Consider the following 25,404-nt stretch of genomic DNA (forward strand, 5'->3'; position numbering starts at 1 on the left):
ACTAGTAAGTTTATGCCTGAAAGGTAAGTTTTAGTCAAAATAGAAATTTACACTTTGAGTAATTTAATTTACTTATTATTTGACAAAATTTACTTATGGTTGAATCAAACTTACTAATACTAAAAGTAAAAAATGTTCATATTTAAGTAAAAAAGTTACCGGTTTCTGAAAACGATTTTGGGTTCTGAAACACTTCCGGGTATCATCTCTTTAAAGTCATCTGCCTTCTTATTACTTAGTTCTCAGTTCCAACGATACAATTGAATTCCCAGGCAAAGGATTCCACTTTAGTCCACACTTTCTCTTGGTTTCAATTGCATAAATTTTCTCACTTCCAAATTTTCATCTTCAGTTCCCACTTTCCCTCTATCCTTTCTCATCGATCGGTTGTTTTTGGGTGCTGCCATATGCGGATACAATAAAAGGGTTAGCGACGGTGGTAGCCAATCAAAGAGAGCAGTGCCGAGGTTAGTCCATAATGTCCACTTGAAATCGTTTGATTATATTGCTGTAATTTATTTATATTTCATTTGTTTTGTTTGTCAAGATTTTCTTACGAAATCAAGGCTGAGTATTTGAAGATTTTATTGCAATTTTGGGGCTGAAAATGTCCACTGAAACATCTAGGAAATGGTTGTAGTTTTGATTGTCTACGGGTAAAATATGGTTAATAGCCATATGAAACATCTAGGAAAGGACTTGAGACTAGGCGTTTAAGTTAAATGTGATTAATTTGTGAATGCATATAAGATGTTTGGTGAAATGTCAAAGAGAAATTTCTGTGTTATGATTGCTACTCGGTGCGAAAGGACTGAGAAGTGTAAGAATTTTTTCTGCCTGCAGTTCCACACTATTCTGGTCCATTGCCGCTGCAAGACCCCTGTTTGATGGTATAAATGATTACTCATTTTAGAAAGAAAGAAAGAAAGTAATTGTAATACTATAGCATGAATTTGAAATCTGCTCAGGAATGAAACAATAATATTATCACCATCAGATCAAGTGCCTGACCAATTGATGAAAGTTATTTGTCCACCAAATACTTTGTAACATGCTAACATTTATGTGCACATTAACATAAAGTACATGCCTATTAGCTCATGAGTGTGTGTACATGAACAAAAATCAAATGCCAAGTTTTTATTTCCCCCCTTTATTTATTTCCACATGCACCTTTTGGTTATCCATCGATCTGGTATAGATATTCCCCAGTTCCTTATAAAAGTCATGGTTCATGTCCCTAATCAACTTCTTAAACAGAGGAAGATTATAATGTCAAAGATAAAACTACTGATGACAAAGCAATGCAATGAATACTTTTCCACTAGCTCATGGATTCCGGATATAATTGTTAGCATAGCTAAAGCAAGTGACTTCAAGGCTCTAGGGAAAGTGGTGCAGGAGATACGAATAAGTACCACAACAAAAACTAAACTAATTCTTGTTTCAAATGACCACTATTGCCTATGTTTTAATAATGCATTAATTTAAGATTAAAGAAAGGTTACATGATTAATGGCTATCTTTTCCAGCATTAGTAATCCAATAAACTAATCCAGACCACTCTCCCTCCAATAAAAGCTTTCAGATAGTCAAAACAGAAAAGTTCCAATTAAATATCCTTTTTCAAATCTTTACTGATGCTCATAAGTAGGATCTTTGATTTTTTTTTTTTGAGCCAAATTATCCTCCAATATAACAGCATTCTCGGCTACAGGGCTAAAAGGCAGTAAATTTCATTTTAATCGTAACTTCCTGCAATTGGAGTTACAGCTTTGGCGGTCAGATTTTACATACAATTATTTCTGACCAAAATTTATGTATTTCATGCATGTTGAAAAGATCCCTTTTGTATTAGTGATGATTTATTCTTGTTTTGAAAATTCTATTCAACAATTAACCGCATAATTTTGCTACACAAAATATACTACAATACTCTAAACTCCTGCAAAAGTGCCCGCATACAACAGTTTAGTTGAACGATTTTAGCTGACATGAAAGTGAAATAATAAAGAAAGATCAAGAAAATTAAATACAGACCTGTGAATCTCTGTCTTCAGTTTCCAATTACCTGCTGCTTGTTGCTCTGTGCTTGATGGAATGATTCAGAGACTAAAAGAGCGCTTCTATGAAGAAAAAGTTTTTTTTTTTTTTGGGCAAGGAATATTCCAATATAATCAGATTTAACTAAATGCCTTAATAGACAAGAATGTGATTGCTAGAGTTGTTACTTTAATAAAGGAAAAGAGCAGAGAAGGAAAAAAGGACTTGACAGTGCAGGCTATACGATCCTCCCCAAGGGAACCCAAGCCCCTTTAAATTCAAGAAAGGAAGATTATGAAATTGGGACAAAGTGTAATTCCTCAGCTGAAGCTAACTCAGGGGTCCCCTGTCCGCCCTTTTTCTTTTTGAAATGGTCCCTTGATCAACAGGTTTGGCGGCAAGGCAGCTAATGGTCAGAAGAGTTTTGGGAAAATTTTGGACATCGGAACCGTATTATATTACATGGGATTGAATCTCCCCCTTCTTCTTGGTTCAAGGGAAACTGAAACAAAATAGGAAACAGTGTTGCAAGATATCTAGGTAAAAGTATTCATTTCTCTTTTGTTGATAATATTGATCATCTACTTCAAACTGTTTGTTCTTACTCCTAAAGCTAGTATTGTTGGTTTACTGGGCACAGAAGGTTTGGACTCTCTAGGATTCTTGGGGTTCTGCTTTTGTATGGCGGCCATATGCTTTGTTTTTTATTTTATTACTTATTAAATCTCATATCATTCTTAGATATTTGAGAATATTATTAGATAAATTTAATATTGTCTTGATGATTGGAGAAGGGTGGTTTGGTTTCTCTGAGTTGTTGTTGTGGCTTTCAGCCTTATTCTGGTTTTTTATACTTATATTCTCAAAATTGGTACAGGTGGTTTACTATAGAAATGTTCCTCGCATGGCTTGTTCTGCTGCTAAAGCTTAGGGACTTGAAGCACGCATACGTTTTACTGTTATTATTGTCATCATTTGGTTATTTCCGCTTCCAAATATGCTAAAACTGAAAGTCATGTTCTTTTTCAGGACTGGATATCTCAACGGGATGGAATAAGTGAAAGGAAGCAGGGAAGATTAGCATTAATCATGGAATTCCATATGGATGGTTCTAGTTAAACATGGGGTGCATCGGACACAGTCTCGCTTTTGGTCTTAGTTGTTATAGCCTTATAGGTGTTTTCTGATTGCGCTACTACTCTTGTAGTTGTGACCCTCTCACATTTTGTTCAGCTTAGTCAGGGACTATTATGCAGTAGTTGTTCTAATGCTTAACCATGAAAAACCTCAGTGGTTTTATATAAGCAGCTACTTACTACATGCTACATTTTGCTGTAAAGTACTAAAGGGATTTGCCCTTACCACATTAATAGCGGTGTAACATCCATTCTGTCGTAGGAGCACATACTCTTATTTATTTCTGCGAGCATTAGAAGTTCCTTTTTATCCATTCGTTTCGGTGCGACCAAAAATAAAGTGTGTTGCTTTCCTATATAGACTGACGGCACTTTTATGAGAGAGCATCGGCCTTTGTGAAGTTAAGTGCTGTGATTTCCTCAGTAACCGATTAGCAGAAGTCCAAACAAATAGTATCTTCCCACGTCCTCTACGAATAAACAAGTAATCCACCTTTCTATTTAATGACAATCTGCCATTAGAAATAATGGGACAAACTAGTTTCGACTTTCTTTGTCCATTTATCGTAACCGAGGAAACAATAATTGTGGGGGTCTCATAAATACCTTCAATGAATCCGTAAAAAGGCTACCAGCTTTAGGTACTATGAATTCTTTGGCATAAAGAAATCCAAGCGTTACTAGTGCATCGACCTTTCCTACTCTAACTAAAATTAATGGCTAATAAAAGTCACCTTTGTTCTTATCTCTTGAATTCTTAACTGTTTCAAAATTTAATAAAGAATTCTATCACAACCACAACACTTTTGAATTCAAAACTACAAAAAGGCCTATCCTTTTTTTTTAAAATTTTGGGTTAAAGTTAGCAAAAGTTCTACTTATTTTCACCTTTCTTGTAAAAAATATTTTTTGTTGCAATTTCAAATTTTAGTTATTCATTCGACACTAGTACGGGCATAGATACGGATTAAGCAACCAGTTTGAGGAATAATATTTTTTATTATAAAATTAATTTGAATTGAATTAATAATTTGATATTTTCACAATAAAGTGTAATTTTTTTGTCATTTTTCAAAAAAATTTAAGAAATCTATGTTTTAGCAATTGTTGTCCTTAAAATTGTCTTAATTGAAGTTCGTTAAGAATAATTGAAGTTCCGATATCAATACTCTATTCAAATGTAAATATTCAACCTAAGTAACAAAATAAATGATAGCTTAACAAACGAAATATGCGTTCAATTGATCGTGTTCGAACTACATATTCTGTTAATGGTTAGTATATATGAAATTGTACTTTCCATTTGTAGAAAATTAATATGCATTTTATATCTACTAACGAATAAATTACCTATGTTTTGAACAAATCAAACCTAAACTTATGGTGTGATATGTATATAGTTGCTCACATTTATACTTATGCCATCATCCTTTCTTCCACTTGCTTTTTAGTAGTGCAAATTTCTTTTGATTATATTTAGGGGTGGTAATTTTCGATACGACCTGAAAATACAATATGAACCTAACACGAAATTAATTGATTCGGATTGAGGTTTCGTGGGTTCAGGTCAGAATCGAGTCGAATCCGACAAACCCGAAAAGAAAATGGGTCGAATTCGGGTCAAACCGTGGGTGACCCGATACGACCCGATCACCTGTTTATGAATTAAAAATTATTTTACCTAACTAAACTAAGTTATTCTTTTTTTTTCAAAGGCATTCATCACTTAACCCTAAATGAATTTATTTAACTTATTTGAAGTTGAAATTATTATATTTGGACAAATAATGTATTATATTATTTTTTACTTTTATATTGCTTTTATTTATTTTGTATTTGGTTCAGAATAAAACACTTTTACGGTGTTTTTAATTTATTTTAGATTAGGTTTGGGATTATTTATTTAATTTTTATTACTTGATTATGTAATTAGTCTTGTGCGAATTAGAAATTACAGTGATAAATTAATAAATTAAAATTACGTTTTGGGTCATTCGGGTCGTCCCGCCAACCCGACAACCCGAAATTTTCAGATTCGGGTCAGATATCCTGACCCGTTTCGGGTTGATGGGTCAAGTTCGCGTCAGACAGTTTTCTATTATACCTGGGTCTCAACTCGACCCGCCACTCCGATTTGGACCCGGTTGCCACCCCTAATTATATTGGTAAAAAAATAACATATTTTACAAATTATTCCAATTTATTTAGAAAATGTTACTAATTCCATTAGAAGCATTGAAATGTAATCATGGTTTATTAATTTTTTACTAAATATAAATACTACATACAAAAGGAAAATATATTTGACTTTGTTTTACTTTGATTAGAAAAACCTGTGGTAGAAATAACGAAATAGTAACAGGGGTGCAAATTTCAAATCAACAACCAACGTACACTTAATTACGATAATTTTGTAGTTGACCAAACTAATATATGCCATAAAGTAGTAAGATTTGATCATTTATAAATTGGCAATTTTAGCAATTTATATACCATTCACCTATAAAAATTATGATTATTATAAAATGCTATTTTATAATAATTTACATACTATTTGCCAATTAAAAGTAAGTTTCATAAAAAAAAAAGTGCATATAAATCCATACTTTAAATGATACAAAATATATTTGAATCTCACGAAACTTAATATGTGGGTAAATTTATTATAGTTTTCAAAGATTATGCCACATTAGTACAAATTTAACTGTTATACTTGTGACCTAGAAAATAAATTTATTAGAACACATAACCTTGATGAATGATACATACAATCATATATTATACATTTACGTTACCAGCAATTACTAACTATAATATTAAGTTTCAATCATTTTACTTAAAAAATCTTAGCATTATTTTAAATAAACTTCCTAATACTTGTTTCATATAAGTTTCTTTAAGTAAAATTGTAAATTTATGCCACAAACTAGTAAGTCTTGATGGTTAACCAAATTTACTATTCTATCAATAGGATTTACTTTTAATCCGTGAAAACTTACTATTACTTGAACTAAACTTACTCTCCAAAAAGTAAGTTTCGAATATAGAGTAGTAATATATTTTTTAAAAAACGTAACTTTCATTTTTATTTCAATTTACTTTTTAAGACATAAATAGGATAACACTTAGATGACCTTTTTCGATTTATTTTTTATTTGCTTTTAGCGACCATTTAATTATTTGATAGGTCTATCCACCTAATTAGGATAACACTTAAAAATAAGAAAGTAAGTTTTCTATCTAAAATAATAAGTTAACAGTAATAAATTAGTAACTTTTATACTTCAAAAGGTAAGTTGGAATAAATATTAAACTTACTTTTTAAATAAATAAATTACTACTTTATATCCCAAACTTACTTTTTAGAGAGTAAGTTTAATTCAAGTAATAGTAAGTTTTTATACATAAATAGTAACTCTTACTAATAACATGGTAAATTGATTAATAATCAAAACTTACTGATTTATGGGACACATGTGCTATTTTATTTTAAAACATATTTCAAACTAGTATCAGGAAATTTATTTGAAATAACGATAAAATGTTTTATTAATCATTAATTCTTAGTACCTTAGTTAGTAAGTACTCATAAGATACCTGTATAATATATGATTATAGGTATAATTTAAAAAAATTTATTTGTATATTTTAAAATACTATGAAAAATAGTTTGAATTTTCACATATTCTTGTAAATATGTAATAAAATTTTGTTGTATTATAAGTTTTAAATCATTTTCAATTTTTGAAAAGTTTGAAAGTTTGGATAACTGTTACAACAAATCTTCCTAGTTATATATAGAATATTACTTGTTTATATATCAAAATTTTTATAATTTTACGCCTATGAATATAATAAGATGATAAAGTTTTAATAAGTTTACATCTGAGACACAATAAATAATAAGAGTAAAAGCCTAAACAAATGAGAAATAATATAATAATAAAAATGACAAAATGTATAACAATTAATATAAGAAAATCAGTATGCTCTGGATTTTTTTTCCTTGGGAGATTGTTCATAAGAATAGGATCCAATAATTATAAATGAAAATCACATGCATATATAATCTATTGTAGAATTTAAATTACATTTAGTTCACGTATAAAATGGTCCTAAAATAATTAGTACACTATGATACAATGTTATTTTAACAACAAAAAATTTTTTTACTAAAAGTCTGAAATATACTTGACATACGTATGAGGGATACTTTACCATTTTTAGTATCTGACATCTAATCATGAAAGTTAATTTGAGAAAAACTATTTTTGACAATAGAATTATTTTGAATTTAACCAACAAGTTGAGATTTTTTAAACAATAAAAGTGAAATATTTTGGGAACTTAGTTGTTTATTTTCCCATAATTAAAAATTTAAAATATGACAAATTATTCTTACATATTTTATAAGGTCATATGCAAAAAAAAAAAAAAATTTCATAGTATATTTAAAATGCTTCAAACATATAACATTTATAAATGATATGTACAATTGTAAGTTTCTTTAAGTAAAATAGTAAATTTATGCCACAAACTATTAAGTTTTGATGATTAACCAAATTTACTATTCTATCAGCAATATTTACTACTAATCTATAAAAACTTACTATTACTTGAACTAAACTTACTCTCCAAAAACTAAGTTTCAGATATAGAGTAGTATTTTACTTCAAAAAAAAAAAATAGTTCCATATTTATTCAAGTTTACTTTTTGAGACATAAAAGTTACTAATATATCGAGTTAACTTACTATTTTTTATGCAAAACTTACTAACCAAAATTTTAGGTACTATTTCATTTAGATGACCAGTACAACAGGTAATCAAATGGTCGCTAAAAGTATTTTTACCTGTTATATCAGGTAAAAATAGTTTCGTTATCGTAACTGTCGTTACTTCAGACTTTTCCCAAATTAAAAGCAATCAGCAACCACAAGGAAAGTACAATCAATGCTAGCAAGACGGGGCGCGCCATTATCTTCACCGGAAGAGGGCAGCCAGGGTCAGGGTTATGGTCATGCACCACCTGGTTGTAGTTGCCACGAGGTGGGCGGTGCACGATGGTCCTAGCTATCGGAAAATTTCCCGGTCGAACGTCCACGGCCGGGTAATAGATGCGCTGATTATCCCGCGGCTGTGGGTGTCCAACTTCTGCATCGCCGGAACTCATTTTCCGAGTATGAGAAAAGAAAAAATAATAACAATAACAATAAAAAGTGCAGGATCTGTAGGAAATAAACCCAGCAAAAAAGCAATGAAGTAAAACAGACAAAGGAAGAATTCTTCGCGGCAGGGACCTTCACAGTCTTAAAGCAAACTAGTTATTTATAGTTCTATTTGTTAGCATGTCATAATTAAGTTGGTGTTAGTTACTTTCCCATTGGATTTACTTAGTAGTTGTAGGGGGCAGCAGGATCCACAGGGTAGCCATAGATGACAGAAGAGGCTGCTGCTGATTGATTCTGAATGCGTTGTGTGAATTTATGCTGCCCACAGGGTAGCCATAGATGACCACGTTTTCTTTTTCTTTATTTTTAACCAAAGAGTTGGACAAAAAAAAAAAAGTGCGATAAATGCTTAACAGCAATGTGTTAAAGATAAGAAAAGAGCTCGATTATATGCAAAATCTAAAATTATGCTAGGAGATTTTGATTTTGAAAATACACTATGTGACTTGACTAGGCCAAAGCTTGATCATATGAGCTAATTATAAATTTTGATTTTGATAAATCAGATTTTGCAAAATCCAAAATTATGATCGGAGATTTCAATTTTGAAAATACAGTACCAATAGTTTGCTTATTCAAGTTTTTGTCCAGATATAACATAAATTTTTTTGATTAAACTTCTAAACAACCATTATCCTATGATTGGAAAAAAATTTAAAGTATTACTAATGTATAAGTATATAAGAAAAGAAAAAAGACCCCCTATTTGTTTTCTTATTTTTCTCTCTATCGTTTATTGCATATATCTCATAACTCTATTTAATAAAAATTTTTTAAAAAAAGGTTAGCATAAAAAATTGAATATGTTCATGTACATACATTATTGGTACTCTGAACAAGAACATTACGAGCACTATAAATAAAAAAAAAAAAATTTTTTTTTTTGAATCAGGTGGTACAGTTGGTATGGTGATGCCCATAATCTGGGACCTTAACAATTCACACCTAGGGGTGCACTTCGTTGGAGTTTGGACTTCTTGTTTCTAACTGAAATCAAGAACAAATGGTTCTTTCAAAAAAGAGTCGAAGATATTATCTTAACTTCAATCATGTACTTGAGTGTATAACTATTTACTCAATCAAAACAATTGACAAACATTGTTGTTCTCAACTCGATTGAATTTTATTGATTTAGAACGAATTCAACTACAAAAATCAAACGACCAAGCATTGGTCACTAAAGTTACGAGCATGAAATTTAAAAAAGAAACTACTCACACTTCTTCATCCCTCCTAACATTATGCCTTGGGTTCCATTAGAGGGAAACCAAACTTCCACCTCGGCACAGTTGAGACTGATCTTCCTCCAACCTTTCCCTGGCCAAAACGACCGTTCGAGTTTGGATTTAACATATCTATAGCGACCCTCCAAATAGACGTCGAAATATGAGACTTGACTGCGTATATCCTCAGGCGCAATTGCAGTCGTCAGAGGCTGCCAACAAGCCTTCGGCCCTGCCAATAGATGTTTCTGATATCCTGGATCCTTCCCAGAAGCCATAAGGTCCGCAGCTTTAGCGTCGCAAAGATACTGCTTATTGTTGCCATATTTCTTATTGTCATAAAATAGCGACACCTCAAATCCGTCGAGGATGTACGAACTATCGTTGGCTAATAGTCCAATGCTCCAATTTGCTGCTATTATTCCAGATTGGGTAACATCGAAAGGAGAAACCAGCATTGAGCTGACGTAGAATTCCGGGCCGTTTATAAATAATAAATTTGTTCCAGTCAACAACCAAAGGAAAAACAAGAAACAAACACCCGCTGAAACAAGCTTTGCTAGACAGCCACAGCAGCAGTTGCCATTGTTAGGACTTCCGCTATTGTAGGCCGCGGCACCAGCCACGGGGTTAGGAGTTCCGTTATTATAGGCGGCGGCACCATCCACAGGGATGCCATAGACGACAGAAGAAGGTGGCTGCTGAGTAATTCTGAATGCGTTTTGTGTACTTGTGCTGCCCATTGTGATGGTGGTGGTGGTGGCAACAAGAAAATAGCTATTTATGAGAGAGTTGAACTAAAAGTACGACAAGAAAATAGCTAGATAGAGCATTATTATAAGGGTAGATTTCGATTAATAGAATTTCAGAATAACCCGAATCCTAGTTTGACGAGAAAATCCAATTACAGCTAAAGTAGTTCTAGTAGTGGACTAGGAAAAGGTGACTTGGCCAGGCCAAATTCCAATTGTACAATGAATATTATTAAAAATCCCTCAAGCTCGGGGCGTGCCTAAATTCTAATCCACTTAAGATTTTTTTTTTTTGGCAAGAAAAAATTTATGTGAGTTCGACTCTAATCACCACTAAGGATCAGAGCATGCCCCTAAAATCATAAATCGTTTACAACGTTCTTATAAAACGTCCACTAATACAACTCTCGCATCCACTTAAAGTAATGAAACTGGTTGGAAGTATTATTTTAGCAGCACTAATTTGAAATATTCAATGATTTCGTGTGGTTACCAGTTTCAACCTTCCTGATTAGAGATATATATATATATATATATATATAGATAATTTGGTTACGATAGCACATACAATGCGAACTCTTAGTGTATACAATATATTAAAACTTGTATGTTGACGTTTAATTGGTGAATAAAAAATATAAAGTGTTTTTTTGCATTGAATGAATGTGCATGTTCAATAAATTTGACTTGCGTACAAATATATAACAAGCTACGGGGAATAAGGTTTTCATCACTGATCTAGATATTAATAACAATTTACGTACCTCAGTGTTAATATTTTATGGTCTGCATTGCTTCATTTTTCCTACCATCCTGCCTTGCGTGCCATTAGATGGAAACCAGACCTCCACATTTTTGCAACGGACGTTGCTCTTCTTCCAATTTTTGCCTGGCCAAATCCAACTCATATGCTTGTCCATGGCATGCCTATAGCGAACCCGTATTCTGATTTCGAAATAGGCCACTCCACCATTGATATTCTCTGCAGCCGCAGCTGTGAGAACCTGCGCGCACGCCTTTGGTCCTATGATCACATTCGTTTGTTCCCTTGATCCTTGCTCAAATGCGGGATACGTAGTCTCACAAAGATACTGCCCATTGTCTAGATATACCAGTACGTCAAAACCATCATAGATAGTAGAAGTCAGGTAATTGGTATTTGTGACCAGTAATCCAATGGTCCAATTTGTTGATATCTGAGAATTGGATATTTTGAAAGGAGAAACTAACGTGGAGCTGGTCTTGAATTCAGGATTCCCTTCGAACACTAAAACGATTACGAGAACCAACCAAACGAAAAATAACGCCAGCATACATAGTATACATACAGAAATGATCCTCTCTAGACATAGACAGCGTACGTCGTCGTCTAAACGATGGACACGAACCTCCGGGTGATTTAATCTGTTGCAGGGCTGCTGCTGGTTTATTCTGTTGTTGTGCTCTGCAAATGAACTACTCATGATGATGATGATGATGATCTCTCCTACGTTATACCCACTACTTGGGAACCTAAAAGTTCTGACTTAGAGGTTAACCATTATGTGTTGCGTTGATATGAGAGAGATTTTAAAAGCAACAGGAGATCAGATTCATGGAGTTTGAAAAAGATTTCATGGAATTTGAAGATAACTGAATTTTCTATTTTCAAACACTAATACCGAGATTAATGTGAATTAGCTCAACTGAAATTCCAAGAGCGTCCATTCTAACGAAAGATGTAAGATTAGACACCATTCAAGCAAACCAGACAATAGGCCCATGTACAGAAAGTCAGAAACAGTTAGATGAGGCAGGACCATGATCCATATTTTCTATTGACTAACTCCCTCGGGCCCCTGAAAGGTGGTTGCCCAGCAACCGGTTCTCTTGCCTTACGTGAAAAAGCAGCATAAACCAGGAATTCTGGCTTATCCAGCAAGTACTGAAACCTGATCGATGCATTCCTAGCTTGTTTTCCTAATCGAAATGCTTTCTTTCACAAAATTGAGACTTTGAGACTCAATGCCTATACTTCGTAGTGCGATTGAGTACTTCATCAAATTGGCATCCCTATCGTACAATCATGACGACCACAATATACATGACCCAAGGGAAAATTTTCAAAAGAGAAACTCTTAATATATTGGATGTGAAGTTGTATTTACATTTTCCGCTTCTGTAGAGCAAGTGATCATTCTTGAAGTACAAATGAACCTTGTATCCTCTTTTCTAAAGGTTGAGGAGGAAAATTCAAGGGAGAGAACATATCATCAAAACTTGAAGCAGGAGCTGGCTTGAACTCGTAAGGACCTCCTTTTGCACCCCACACCTGTAAATCAGTTAAAAGAATTGGGCAAAGGAAATTTGTTAAGAGAAGCTTCCAACATCATTTTCAAGGAATCACATTTGGGGACAATATTTCAAGAAGCAAAGAAAACTAACTTGATTTCCTTCTTCATCATAGCCTCTATCCCAAATGTGTACCTCGTTGTTCTTTAACACAGAGAGTTCTGATGTACAGTATGCCGCACCATTCTGCTAAGATTCAATGAGTTTTAAAAATTATAAAGAAATATAGGAGGAGGAGACGAACACATGATACACATAACATGCAGATTGTAGAAAATTATGTTTGAGAAAAATTATGGGGATTCATACCCATGTATTAGGGAATCCATCTGGTTGAGTTGAACCTTCATATAAGCAGCGTTTTCCACGGTCGCAACGTTTGAGGTGAATAGTTGTCAAATGCTCAGCAATGTCCTTCATACAAAATCAAAGTTAAAAGCCACAATTAAATAAAGAAGGCCTCAAATCAGAGAGCAAGAGAGAGATCGAGCTGGAGAAGATATAAATCCTTGACCAGTCAGATTGAAATGGCAGCGTCATACAATAACGAAGTGACGTCTTTTTCAGGAAAAGAGATCCTCAAATATCCATTTGAATGAAAAAATTTAGATAAAAGTGAAGTTAAGCCCAATGACATTCTGTTTATGGGTTTGTTAACCTGTTTTTTATGCTGTTTATAGAATATAGACATTTTCTTCATTTATTTCGAGATTTCACTCTAAGGCCTTTGTAGCCAATCAGAAGCTGAGATAATCTATAATTCATAAACCTGGCAAAAATCTGCTTAAAAGCATACCCCAATAACTTCTTCAGGTTCTGGCCGCTGGTCCTTCGGGCGATCACAAAAATTCTTATACTCTTCGGCATCTCTGATGGCATGCGTACTTACCTGCAATTAGTACGAAAGAGACGTGGCAAAATCTTTAGCATTGATAGATCTAAGTTCTTTATAAACTCAAAGAAATAGGAAAACTATTAGCTAGTAAAGTAGCACCGAAAATCCCAAGCTTGGTATCCTAGCTGCTATTTAGCTTCCTCTTTCAAACCCCCCTCCCTGCACCCATTCAGTTTTTCTCTTTCCAAGGGGGCAAAAAGACAGAAACTAACAAGAAATCATGAAAAAATGTGGACAGCCAGCTAAACTGCTAAAGCTTCTGAATATTGATACATTGGATGTCTCTTCCCTACACGACGGTTGAAACCTTTTGTCATCTTACCTGTAAGTCATTTTTGATAAAATAATCTGCATAGCTACATCCCCATTCGTCTCCAACCACAAAAAAACTATGGCATTTGTGTTTAACCCAACAAACGTAATCAATTGAAGACAAGAGTTAGACACTTAAACAAATAGCCATGCACACAAAAACTGTTCACTTAGCTTACATGGTACAAGTTCAACAAGTGAACCATTATACTCTTTAAGGCTTAATGTGGCAACAACAAAGGTACCAAGAATAAATATTAAAAACAAACTTTAAGAGTACCTCAACATCGCATTTCATCTCCTTTGGGCAAGGCTTTACCATGTAGAATCTCTGGAAATGGCCACATATAATTCAGTCAACAGTTAATGTCAATAAGAAAATTAAACCGCTATAGCTAAAACCAAGAAGAAAGGAGCAAGAAAACTGGGGAAGCATTTCTTTGGCGGCAAAAAAAATTCCCAGAAGCATTCAAATTGATAAACTGCTCGGATATCAAAGACATAAAGCCACCAGAATTTCTTGAAATGAGCAACTGGGCTGTCTACTATAAGCAAAATGCAGAAATAAGTTTTACAAACAATAAATACACGCTTTATCAACCTGGCGATATGGTTTATGAGGAGTTCTCCAGAATGCCTGCCACAACAAATAGAATCTCATTATATAATTGGAATTGACACGTTCAATATCGTGAAAAATCAAGAGCATCAACTGAAACAGCTCCAGTCACAATTCCAAATACTAACCTGTTCAAAATACAAAACTTTCGAACCATCAACTATTTCGGCAGCTGGGCATGATAGCCATCTAAAATACTCATTCTAGTTAGAAATAAGAAATTTGATAATTCACATTCAGAATTGCCAGTAAAGTTCAGTTCTTTCTTTCATTCTTTTCTTTTACTCAAATATATAAGGTGTATTAATTGGAAAAAAGGAAAAAAAAATGCAATTACAGATTTTTCCAAATATCATTTTACCAAATAATTTCAACGACTAACAATTGCAAAACCCAAAATGTCGAAAAATGAATAAACGAAAGGATTTGTACCTCAAATTAAAGTAATTATCAGGATCTCTAGACGCTTGCTCCCTCGAAAACTAAAAAAGATTAAAACTTTAATAGAAATATAAATTCGAATTTTCCAAAATTGAAAGAGAAAATTGAGAATTTAGAGATTAAGAATTTGAGATTACCTTTTCACCGGCGAGGGATTGAGCTACGATGCGAGCGTGGTCCCAGCGAGTAGTGGACTTGGTGAGGCGTTTGAGCAACAGGGCACCTCCGATTAACACAAGGGACTTAAGCACCACTCCTCGCGCCTTGCCCCAACCGTTTGAGCTCGAGTTCGGGTTGAAGTCAGGCTCCGACGACTTCGACTCCGACCCCGAACCCGTGCTCATCACTGATATATACTATTAGTAATTACTTGCTCTGTTACTCAGTAAGTTACAGTGAAAACTCAACCAATCGATTCATCCATATCTCCAATTTGTTAAATCTATAGTCAGTTCGAAGTTCAATTTTTTCGGGGAAATCTCAGGGGGACAGAAATTATGCTCCGGCAAAAGTGTCGGACGCCGGCGAGGAGGCAGTGGCTAGTTGGTCACTGGCAGTAATACTAGCAGTATTAGATTAGATTACCTACCCCCACTAGTTATCAGTATTCAGTAACATATTCAATTGAGACGATTTGACAAAACTAACCCTTTCCTTTTTGGTTTTTTGGGGTTTTGGGGAATCAGCTAGTGCAGGCAAAAAGGTTCCAAATTTTTTTTTTTTTGTTGAAACGTCTAATTTAAGTATTTACGTATGGCCGTATTCTAGTAAGATATCGCTTGAATTTGATAATTTAATTCAATATTTAAATTTTATAAAAATTTAACATGTTCAGACTCCGCTTGAGTTTAATAATTTAATTTAATATTTAAATTTAATAAAAATTTTAACATGTTCAGACTCCGATCTAATTTAGCACTTTTAATATGTTCAGACACGTTTGATAACCAACTGAATTTCCTAAGCAAAAATTGTTCCAAAAGTGATACGCTATTCACTCATCATTGATATATGCTCAAATGTAACAGATTTAGAATGTGTTTGATAAAGCAAAAATCTGAAACTCTCAAATCTAAGTAATTCGCAAAGTTACTGATTGATTGGCGTTGATGTAATCTTTGATTTCCAATGTGATTCCTATTCATTGCCATGAATTGAACGGGCAGTGAACGATCACGCACACGATTACAATTAAATCATCATTGCCATTAAAAGCAAGAGAAAATAACATATTGGCAGTAAAGTAGAGGCAAAATTTTCGTTGCTGGATTAAGCACAAAAAGGTTGAAGAGTACAACCAAGCAGTCCTCTCATTCTTGGATTCTTTTTATCTCAATGGATTTAACCAATAAACTACCATATTGAATGATGAAATGAAAAGTAATAACTGGTCCAGTCTCAAGAAGTTTGAGCACAACTTTTTTGTTGCTGTGTTTTGAGCCTAAAAGGTGTTATTTAAGTAGAGATATAAACCACCCAATGCTGCAATTCCAACCGCAATTCCAATGGGCAATGCTCTCCTGCAACAGCCACAAAAACATGTGTAAGGCTGTAAGCATATACATCTTGCTCCCGCCCTCCCCACCAAAACCAAAAAAAAGCCAAGAAGGAAATCAAGAAATTAGCATGAAATCAGTTAATGCTAAGATTTTACAATTCCACCAAGCTTCACGGAGGAAAATCCATAGCCCAATGGCTTACCCTATTGCTTCGTCTCTTTGAATCTGTGCTTTTCTGGCTTTCCTAACATCCGACTCATTAGCATTTTTGGCCACCTTGGGCTCATATGACTTGAATCTTCGTTTTGGAGCACCACAAACTGCAGGATTCAGTCTCAATAGTCAATGGTCGTGTTGCCAATAGAGGACTGAACAAAACATTTCTACAACATTCCAAAAAGCCCACAAATTTTTAAACTCCAATTTGAAATCATAAGTATGTAAAAGATGCAAGTAAAAAGTTGCACAAGTAATTTGTGCACATTCTAAGTTCTACTGACAGTCTGCTGACGAAAATTGTTCCAACTACCACCCTCATTAGCATCTAACACAGAAAGAAAAATCCTTGATAAGGATCACGTTAAATTCTAAGGGAACAAAGAAATTAACATGAATAAAATGAGTACCGAACGATTTTTCAGAGCTTTAGGAAAAGGACAATTTTATCTGATAATGCAGGATAAAAGGGATGTGGTAGCTTGAGACGAAGAAAAATGTACCAGGGCAGAAGAAATTGTCCGGTAATTTCTCAAAGGGCGTTCTGTCATTGTAGATATACCTGCATATATCGTACAAATCGCATTTACAATCTAGTAACAGAACAACTCAGTAAAGCAGAGAAAGAACAAAATTGTCAGCAAATAATTAAGCCAAATAAAATTACCCGCAATCGCGGCAAATATAGGCTTGCTTGGAGGCAACCCGCATGGAGAATTTTGGAGCAGTTGCAGGAGCGCCGGACTCTTGATGAGGAGGAAGCAAGAGGTGAAGAGAAGGGGCGAGGAAGGACGATTTGAGAGCAAAAGCATCGGAAGGTGGCCGGAGGCCAGCATTGCCCGTCGGGGCTAGAGAAGAAGGCGAGGGTATGGTCTTGGCGGGTAGCTGCAGGGCCATTTCCACTGCTCTTTAGCTTCTTCCCAATTCTGGCGAGAGTCGTCGAGTCTTTGCCCAGCAGTTGTGGAAGCAAAGAGGAAGAGATGAGGCGATAATGTCAAATTTTGTGTAATGTAGCAATTGGTTGTCAATATTAGAGTAGACTGCGCAATGGGTGAAGTGTGGCTGTCATGCTCCCCACACAAGTTCTCCTTTTCACCTTTGCATCTTTCTTATCTTCTCCAACGTTCCAACACCCAAGGGAATATGTATCCAAGAATTTTTTTTAATAATATGTATCCAATAATATTTTTTAATTTATTTTTTTTTATATTTTTATCTCACATATATCATACAGTATCACAAAAAATTGATAGTATAATAATTATTTCAAATAATATCTCAAATAATACTCTATTATTCAAGATAAATCTCATCCTGAAATTATATATTTTAAACTTGTAATTGACAGTCAACCAACCCTTGCTAGAAATATATATATATATACAGTATAGAATTGGAGATTCAAGACTCCTGAAAATTTGTGGTGTTCAAATCGGTTTCTTAAACCATTTATTTGTAACGCATTTTGGACTTTTAAATGCTAATCCCTTGTTCTCCCTATTCATTCGTTCACCATTTTCATGGCATTACATGATTACAATAATGCATTTTGCTGACTTGAGTTGCTTATAATCGAAGATAAAGGGAAAAATTATCCCAAACTTGACAGTCTCGATTTGGTTTTCACTGTACAAGAATTTCAACGAGTATCCCAATTTTAGTTTTACTAGTTGATTATACAGTGTATAATATATTTTGCTAGTGGATCGGTAATTTGTTCGTCTAGAAGAGACGTCGTTCGTACGCATTCGGATCAGCAATTTCCTTTTGATAACAAGTCGATTAAGTCCACCGCCTCAGATTCTTGAATCTCCATTTGTGGATAAAAAAGCTCAGTAATTCTTAGTGCCCAAAAATAAAAGGCTCTGCTTTGAATTTGGTGTATTTTTTTTTTCTTTTGAGGTCTATAGTAACAAATCCTAAAAACAACTCAAAAAAATACGCAATTTCAAGCATAACTTACACATTTTTTACTATAGAGTGCTTTAAAGATTGTGAAAAAAAAAATCACAAAAAATAGCAAATGCTATAAACAATTCAATGATGAATTATCGTCTTCATCATCCTCATTGACTTGCACTCGTAGTACTTTGTTATTCGTCCTGCTACTGCTCTCTCTCCCCCTCTCTCTCCTTCCTCTACCAATCCGATCAACATTCGAGTTTGACTCACTCAGACCACAGGAGCGAAGGTGGGGCAGGCAACCCAAACAGCACCTCCAAACATCAAACCCAATGTTGAGAGTGTTTATGACCCCTCCCCCTCAACAACCGGGAATAAACACACTACTTAAGGGAAATTCACAGCCCAACCCAAAAAACATGCTGACTTTCAGGCTACACTGAATATCTTGAGAGTGTTTATGACTGTCTGATTACTTTCTGGCAAGTCCAATGTTGAGAGTGTTTATGATTGTCTGGTTACGTTCCAGCAAGTCCAATGTTGAAAGACATTTCATATACTTCAGGATGCATTGGACATTGAGGCTAACGGAGAGTATACATTTAGCTTAACATGCTCGCAAGATTTTATGCAAAGGGTCGTTGGAAATCAAGTCCCTAGCTGCCATCTCAATTTCTAATGTTTTCCAAAATGGTTTATTGAAGTGACATAGACGAATCAAAAAACTACTGGGGGCCCTTCCTTTTTAGGAGAAAATGGTGCGCTATAGTGAATCACTGAATTGATGATCAGTTAAAAAAAAAAAATCAAGAATAAACACATCTGTACTTGATTCCCTATTAATTTGGGAGTTGTTTGTGGTCTGCAACATCCAAATTTGTCAAATTCCGACATGTGCTGCTCAAAAACAAATGCAACCTCTCGTGCATTTGCAAGATCAAAATCTACAATGCAGTATGACAACAGCAGGTGAGTACAGCTACAAGGGTGCTAACAAGGTTGGAGGAAATGCCACACTAATTTCCAGTATCAGTGTCAAACCATCTACCAAGGTTTCAGGTCACCCACAGGGCCTGCTGTCCAGTTTAAGATTTTCTCGCCGGGTTTCAAGAAAGTGCTCCTGTCATGTGGCAACTTCCGAGCAAGTCCGTTTAAGATCTGGTGGAAAGCATCACGCGATTGAGGCGGTTGGGGAAATAACATGGCCTGCTTCATTGAAGGGTTTGCAAGCAATCTCTGCTTCCTCAGTATCACTTCTGTTGGGATTGAAGTGAGAATTGTATCCAACTTTGGGACGTCCTTCTCTGCTACAAAGACCCCAATTTCTTCCCATGGTATTGCATCAGCAAATGGCAACACAATATCATCTGCTATGATTACTGGGATACAACCAAATATTACAGCCTCAACCAATCTAGGACTCCATGGGGCCCATCCCAACGGGCACAAACAAAAAATAGCTCGCTGCATGTCCTCATAGTAGGTAGTTGGATGCTCGGTCGAAATGTCAAAGAGAGGGTTGTCCTTGAAGTTCTCCCACACAGATGCTCGAGCACCTCTGCCAAAAAGAAAAGGTAGATTTAGCCATATCAGTCAATATTGTCAGTGTCTCACAAGAAGCTTAAAGAAAATTTGAAAAGCTGTAAGTGAAGATTTTCACATTCTAGGCATGTCTTGGCCCAAATTGACGATTTTTATTCACTCTTTGCATATGCCTAATTTAGCTCCCCTGCTAAACTTTACAGATGAACGATTATTAAGTTATTCAGTAGTCATCATCTCCTTTTTTATGGGGGCCCCTTTTTTTTTGGGTGAAGGGGAGGATGCGGGCAAAGTTTTCAAGAGTTTGACTCCAGTCAAACTATACAATTATTCAGTTAAAACCACACTGATTCTGGCTTTGCTGGAAGCTTAATACTATGACAACCTGATGTAGCACTTGACTTTGAAACAATCATAGAAGCAAACACTAACATGCACAATAGCGAGAGGTACCTTGCATAGTAGCCACCTTCTGGATCATTTCCCACATCATAGAACAACCCTCGGAAGTAAACAAATATTGATCGAGGAGTGTTAGGAGGGATCAAGTGGGCTTGCATCTTCTGTGGAGGAGCATATGGAGGAATGGTGATTGAACCATCCTTTAAGCAAACATGATTTCGTTGCCCAAAAGTTTGGACCAACGTAGCACGCTGAAGCAACGGGAGAATCCCTCTTTCAATGGCTTTTTCTTCCTGCCATGGTCATAAATAATGATCAACATCAGATGAAAACAGAGACCATATAATGTCTTCTCCCCCCCTTCGCCCCAGTCATTTCTCAGATAATTGAAAAAATATCATAATTATATCAAATCCCCCTAGAAATTACACAATCCAGATAACTTTCAGTAGAATCTGCTGTCAGTATTATTTGGAGATTCATAAATCTTTTAGCAGAGATTCCATCCACTGTTTCTTTTTTTCCTATCACCATCCCTAGAGTGGAACAAAAGTTGGGAACGTGGGGGAGGCAACGAAAGGAGAGACATCTTACTTGATAGTGGAAACAAGCACCAAAATCATGGGGCACAATAAAGAAGTGATCAGCACCTTCAGTTCTATTCCAGTAAGGCCAGTTAGAAGAAATAAGCTGTATTGCACTCCTCATCATACGTGGTGATTTAAAGGGTAAGGGGAGGCCATTAGGAGTCAGGTCACAGGTTGTGTAGACAGGGGTATAAAACCAATCAGCTTCCTCAGGATTGAGGGTTCGAACAGGGCTTGATAAAAGAAAACGATGCATATATATTTCAGCAGCAAACATATGAGTGAGGCATCGGGGATCCTTCTGCAGGATCTTCTTGTTGTATTTGCTGGGAAGCTCATAGACAAAAACTTTTAACCTTCCAACTGGGTCATCTTCCAAGACATCACCAGCACTACCTAAATTTTCAAAATAAAAGTATGATAAAGTAAACGCAGCAGACATATTGCAACAAAGATAGAAACATGACCACGAATGTAGTATGTAGTTTCAGCTCCTGACCCTCCAGTAGATACTTAAAACATGTACAAAACGACAGCAATCAACTGACAAAACCCTGGGATCGTTTGGATACTAAGATTTGGAAAAAATTTTATCCAAATTTTATTTTGCTTGCATAATAAACACAATTTTTTATCACATTTTGATAATCCCAATCACCTTTTTATCTCACACACATCACATCACAAAAACTACTATACTATTAGGCTAAATAATTTTTACAAATAATCTCCTACCAACACACCCACTGTGTTTTGAAGCCCATCATCCAAGATTTCCTACGACATTTCTCTACAGGTGAAACATGAGATTTTTGAAAAGAGCTAGTTTTTTACCACCTACTAGATTTCAGCATATATACTTTACATCACAAGTTCAGTCTCAATAACACCAACACTATGTGCCAGGGAGGATGAATGTTTTAAGAAACAAGCCTCTCCCTTCTGCCAAAGGGTAGCGCTTAATAAAAGTGGTCGTTAACTATCTGCAGGTCAACTAAAATAAGAGGAATCTTAGCGTGTTAATCTATAACAAAACCACCAAACACCCATAATAGCTTTTTGATCAATTTTTACCATTCAATATAAACCAATACCAGGAGCATCCAATATGAAGCATAAGCTAGGTCAAAATCAACAATCACATGACAACATCGTTCAGAACCAGAAAGACCATCCATATTACAGATATTAGTTTACTAGATTTACTGATTTCAGTGTTTACCCTTAATCCTTAGCAGCATAACCAAAAAGTACCTCTAAAACATCGCCAACTCAAACCAAAATCATGGATTATTGGCTTCAATAATTACATAGAGCCATATTTTTGAGTTAAACCCCAACAACGTTGTCCAACAGAGGTCAGCAGCCATTAAGGAAACATGCTTGAGTAAAATGAAAACACATACATACCAACCCATTACACTACCATCCTGCCCACTATTAAATCTATCCAACGTTAGCCAACTTCTAAGTGACAATTTTGCAGGTGAAACAAATCCCAGTACTACAATAACCCCAATACCAAACAATCACAAGTAAATAAATCCAATGAATGCTTAACCTCAATGGCATAACTACAATTCACAAGAAAAGCTACAAAATATGGTAAATCACAGCTGGGAATCATACTAGAATTCCTAGATGCAACTGTGCAAGATAACACCCATATCAATCTAAAATTCAATAATTCCACCAAAATCCAGTACACAAAGATAACTCAACCCAAATTAACAGCCATATTCCAACTGAAAATGAACACATCATATTCCTCCCAGTAAGAACAGGAAGAGAAATCTGCTTCAGTACTTTTTTCATTTTATGCCTTTTACAATTTTCCACAAACCAAGGCGGGACTCTAGGTACCTGAAATTCTTTCAGTGTGTTCATGTTGAGCCTTGCTAAACTTCCAAGCTTCAGTTCTGATCACAAAAGAAAGAAAAACAATCCCAATTAAACCCCATCTCCAGTTCCTCATTTTTCTTTCTTCACAACTCAAATCTGCGACTCCAAAAACAATCAGTACAAAAAACTGAGGAACCTAGGATGGCCCAGAAAGATCAATCCTTTATTAACCGCATAAGTGCCCCAAGACCAAAGACAAAGGCCTCGGCATCAATTTACTTAATAACAAGTAGGAGGAAGAAATAGTTGGAATGTCATTAGGCAAAGTAGTTGTTGAAAGGCTTTTCTTGCAAATTGGGATTTGACACACCACAGAGAAAATGAAATCTTGCAATTTCTTTTTCTATTTTTTTAAACAAAAATCAGAGAAATGAAATTGATAGAGAAAAGGGTTTGTGAGAAATTTGCTTCAAGAAACAGGGAAAGACCTGGAGGAGGAACTAGGAAGGGAGGGATGGTACTGGTTGGTCTAGAGTTGGTTGTCAAGCAGCTGTTAAAATACACACTCCTGGAAACAAACGAGTAATAGAGTAGTAGTATTTCTATATATTCTTTTATATTTATTGTTGGGGATATGGATCTACTGATGATTAGTGTAATATACAGCTAATAAACATATGATTCGGGGAAGATTTGATGAAAGGAGCTTTTCATTTTCTTTGGGTTCGATAAGAAGTCCACTTCAATGAAAACCCCCTTCTACGAAGTTTGCTGCTCCAAACTCATAGTCAAGGGCCTCAAGGCTGCTCTGCTGTTTATTTCTAGTTTAATATTCCATCTCCTTCATTCTTATTACTACTTGGTTGCTTATTTCTCTTTTTCATGTGGTGCTGGTGCTGAAGGTTGCTATGTGTTTGCTCACTAATGAAGATGGCATTATTTTTGTGGCAATTATGTTTAAGCAAATACTCGATACATAATGAATGCATTGAATTTTATTTGTTTTTTTTTTTGGGTCGGCATTGATTTTTGTTGCTTTTGTAGTATTTTGGTGAAAACATTTTGACGAAATTGGTATGGTTAGTGTAAATAGGTTGAGGAATGGAGTATTCTATCACATGTCGGTGGTTCGGCCTAAAGCCAATTTTGGTTTTAACGCCCGAAATTTATTGACCTGCCAAAAGAATTGTAAAAGAGATTTAAAAGGAGAGGGAAATTGTCTGAAAATGCTGGGTGAATACAAGGTAGTTTCTGATTGAGGTGTTTTATAGGGGGGAAAAAAATCTTCAGCCATGGGGTAGCATGTTTTTCACATATACAAGGATCATCTTTAATTTAATTCTGGACCATGGAAGACTGTGTGTGTGTGTGTTTTTTTTACATATTTTTAAATTTCTTTTTTAGCTAGAGAAACGTGAGATTTAAGAGATGAGAAAGGGTAAAGGGAAATCTGAACCCGTATTTAAGATTTAAGATTTCAATCTTAATTATTAGACCATTATCACCTCGCACCATAAATCATAATGTTTTCGTTACTTTTAACTTATAATGTCTCTATGATTACTGTATAAAACTTCTCATACTAGCAGAGATTTAGAATTTTTTCTTCTTTTTTTTTTTTAACAAGAGAGCTTTAGAATTCATAATCAGTGTGAGTTAATATTTGGGGCAATCAACAGGAATTTTAATATGAACTTGTCATTTATTGATTGCTTCCATCTGGACCATCAAAAGGAAAAAAAAAATAACAAGAATGTTTTAGCCTAATTGTCAAATTTATAGAGATATTTTACTCCTTCCGTCCCACTTTGATAGTCCTGTTTTCCTTTTTCATCTGTCCCAAATTGTAGTCCAGTTTCCAATTGAAAAATGTAGTTGTATTTTAATTTTTCTAAAATACGCTTATTCAATGTAAGTTGTTGTTACTATAAACTTACTCCATTTAATGAGAGTTGATTTTTTTTTACCATCAATTCAAGTTCCCATAAAGTTATATTCTAATTAATATGAGGCTATTTTAGAAAAATAGTTACCTAAATTGATTGTTCCAACAAAGTTAACTACTTTTTCTTAAACTATATGAAAAAACAATCATGACTATCAAAGTGGGATGGAGGGAGTATTTGATTATGAAATTACTAGCTTATGCCGTATAATATTAGAGATATCTTCTACAAAAAGCAAAAAGTATATATATGTTTTTGGCAGCATATGTTGGATTTTTTTTTTGGGTTATAGTCTGAGATGAAAGGCTTTGGGTTTCTTAGAGTTGGGTTCTAAGATGAGAAACAGCCCAACAGATCTTTCTTTCAGCCCAAACAAAGCTACATGATCGGAGTGATGAAAAACAGTGTACAGATTTAATATTGGTGGCCTAACTTAAACCTGTGGGTTTATAATATATAAAGCCCGAATAGCTTGCTGTGTCAACT

General features: G+C 34.9%; 3 protein-coding genes and 1 long non-coding RNA gene across 6 annotated transcripts; 1 reads left to right on the forward strand and 3 right to left on the reverse strand.

Moving 5' to 3' along the window:
- The first annotated feature begins 164 nt into the window (after positions 1 to 164).
- LOC113742006 (uncharacterized) lies at positions 165 to 3,440 on the forward strand. The gene is made up of 3 exons (XR_003460774.2): positions 165 to 467; positions 844 to 2,583; positions 3,073 to 3,440. It is a non-coding gene; the product is annotated as an uncharacterized lncRNA (long non-coding RNA).
- A 9,043-nt stretch (positions 3,441 to 12,483) lies between these two features.
- On the reverse strand, positions 12,484 to 15,677 carry LOC113741437 (chromophore lyase CRL, chloroplastic). 2 transcript variants are annotated; one of them, XM_027268965.2, is made up of 9 exons: positions 15,120 to 15,677; positions 14,974 to 15,023; positions 14,670 to 14,730; positions 14,524 to 14,559; positions 14,203 to 14,253; positions 13,512 to 13,604; positions 13,025 to 13,129; positions 12,809 to 12,904; positions 12,484 to 12,695 (listed from the first exon to the last, which is right to left on the reverse strand). In XM_027268965.2, exons 1-9 carry the CDS (start codon positions 15,324 to 15,326, stop codon positions 12,558 to 12,560), a joined length of 837 nt encoding a protein of 278 aa, XP_027124766.1. In that variant the 5' UTR covers positions 15,327 to 15,677; the 3' UTR covers positions 12,484 to 12,557. The 2 variants fall into 2 exon arrangements, with proteins under 2 accessions (XP_027124766.1, XP_027124767.1); XM_027268966.2 differs by having other exon boundaries at positions 12,809 to 12,901; positions 15,120 to 15,671.
- A 549-nt stretch (positions 15,678 to 16,226) lies between these two features.
- Positions 16,227 to 17,717, reverse strand: LOC113741659 (uncharacterized). Its single transcript, XM_027269245.2, has 4 exons — positions 17,365 to 17,717; positions 17,201 to 17,259; positions 16,684 to 16,801; positions 16,227 to 16,502 (listed from the first exon to the last, which is right to left on the reverse strand). Exons 1-4 carry the CDS (start codon positions 17,592 to 17,594, stop codon positions 16,424 to 16,426), a joined length of 486 nt encoding a protein of 161 aa, XP_027125046.1. The 5' UTR covers positions 17,595 to 17,717; the 3' UTR covers positions 16,227 to 16,423.
- Positions 17,718 to 19,405: 1,688 nt separating this feature from the next.
- LOC113742789 (probable beta-1,4-xylosyltransferase IRX10L) lies at positions 19,406 to 23,795 on the reverse strand. Of its 2 annotated transcripts, XM_027270749.2 has the most exons (5): positions 23,461 to 23,793; positions 22,994 to 23,049; positions 21,138 to 21,526; positions 20,595 to 20,836; positions 19,406 to 20,157 (listed from the first exon to the last, which is right to left on the reverse strand). In XM_027270749.2, the coding sequence occupies exons 3-5, from the start codon at positions 21,405 to 21,407 to the stop codon at positions 19,644 to 19,646; spliced, it is 1,026 nt and encodes a 341-aa protein (XP_027126550.1). In that variant the 5' UTR covers positions 21,408 to 21,526; positions 22,994 to 23,049; positions 23,461 to 23,793; the 3' UTR covers positions 19,406 to 19,643. The 2 variants fall into 2 exon arrangements, with proteins under 2 accessions (XP_027126550.1, XP_027126549.1); XM_027270748.2 differs by having other exon boundaries at positions 22,994 to 23,795.
- Between the last annotated feature and the right edge of the window lie 1,609 nt (positions 23,796 to 25,404).

The sequence above is a fragment of the Coffea arabica genome, chromosome 4e, assembly GCF_036785885.1.
Source record: "Coffea arabica cultivar ET-39 chromosome 4e, Coffea Arabica ET-39 HiFi, whole genome shotgun sequence".
Lineage (NCBI taxonomy): Eukaryota > Viridiplantae > Streptophyta > Magnoliopsida > Gentianales > Rubiaceae > Coffea > Coffea arabica.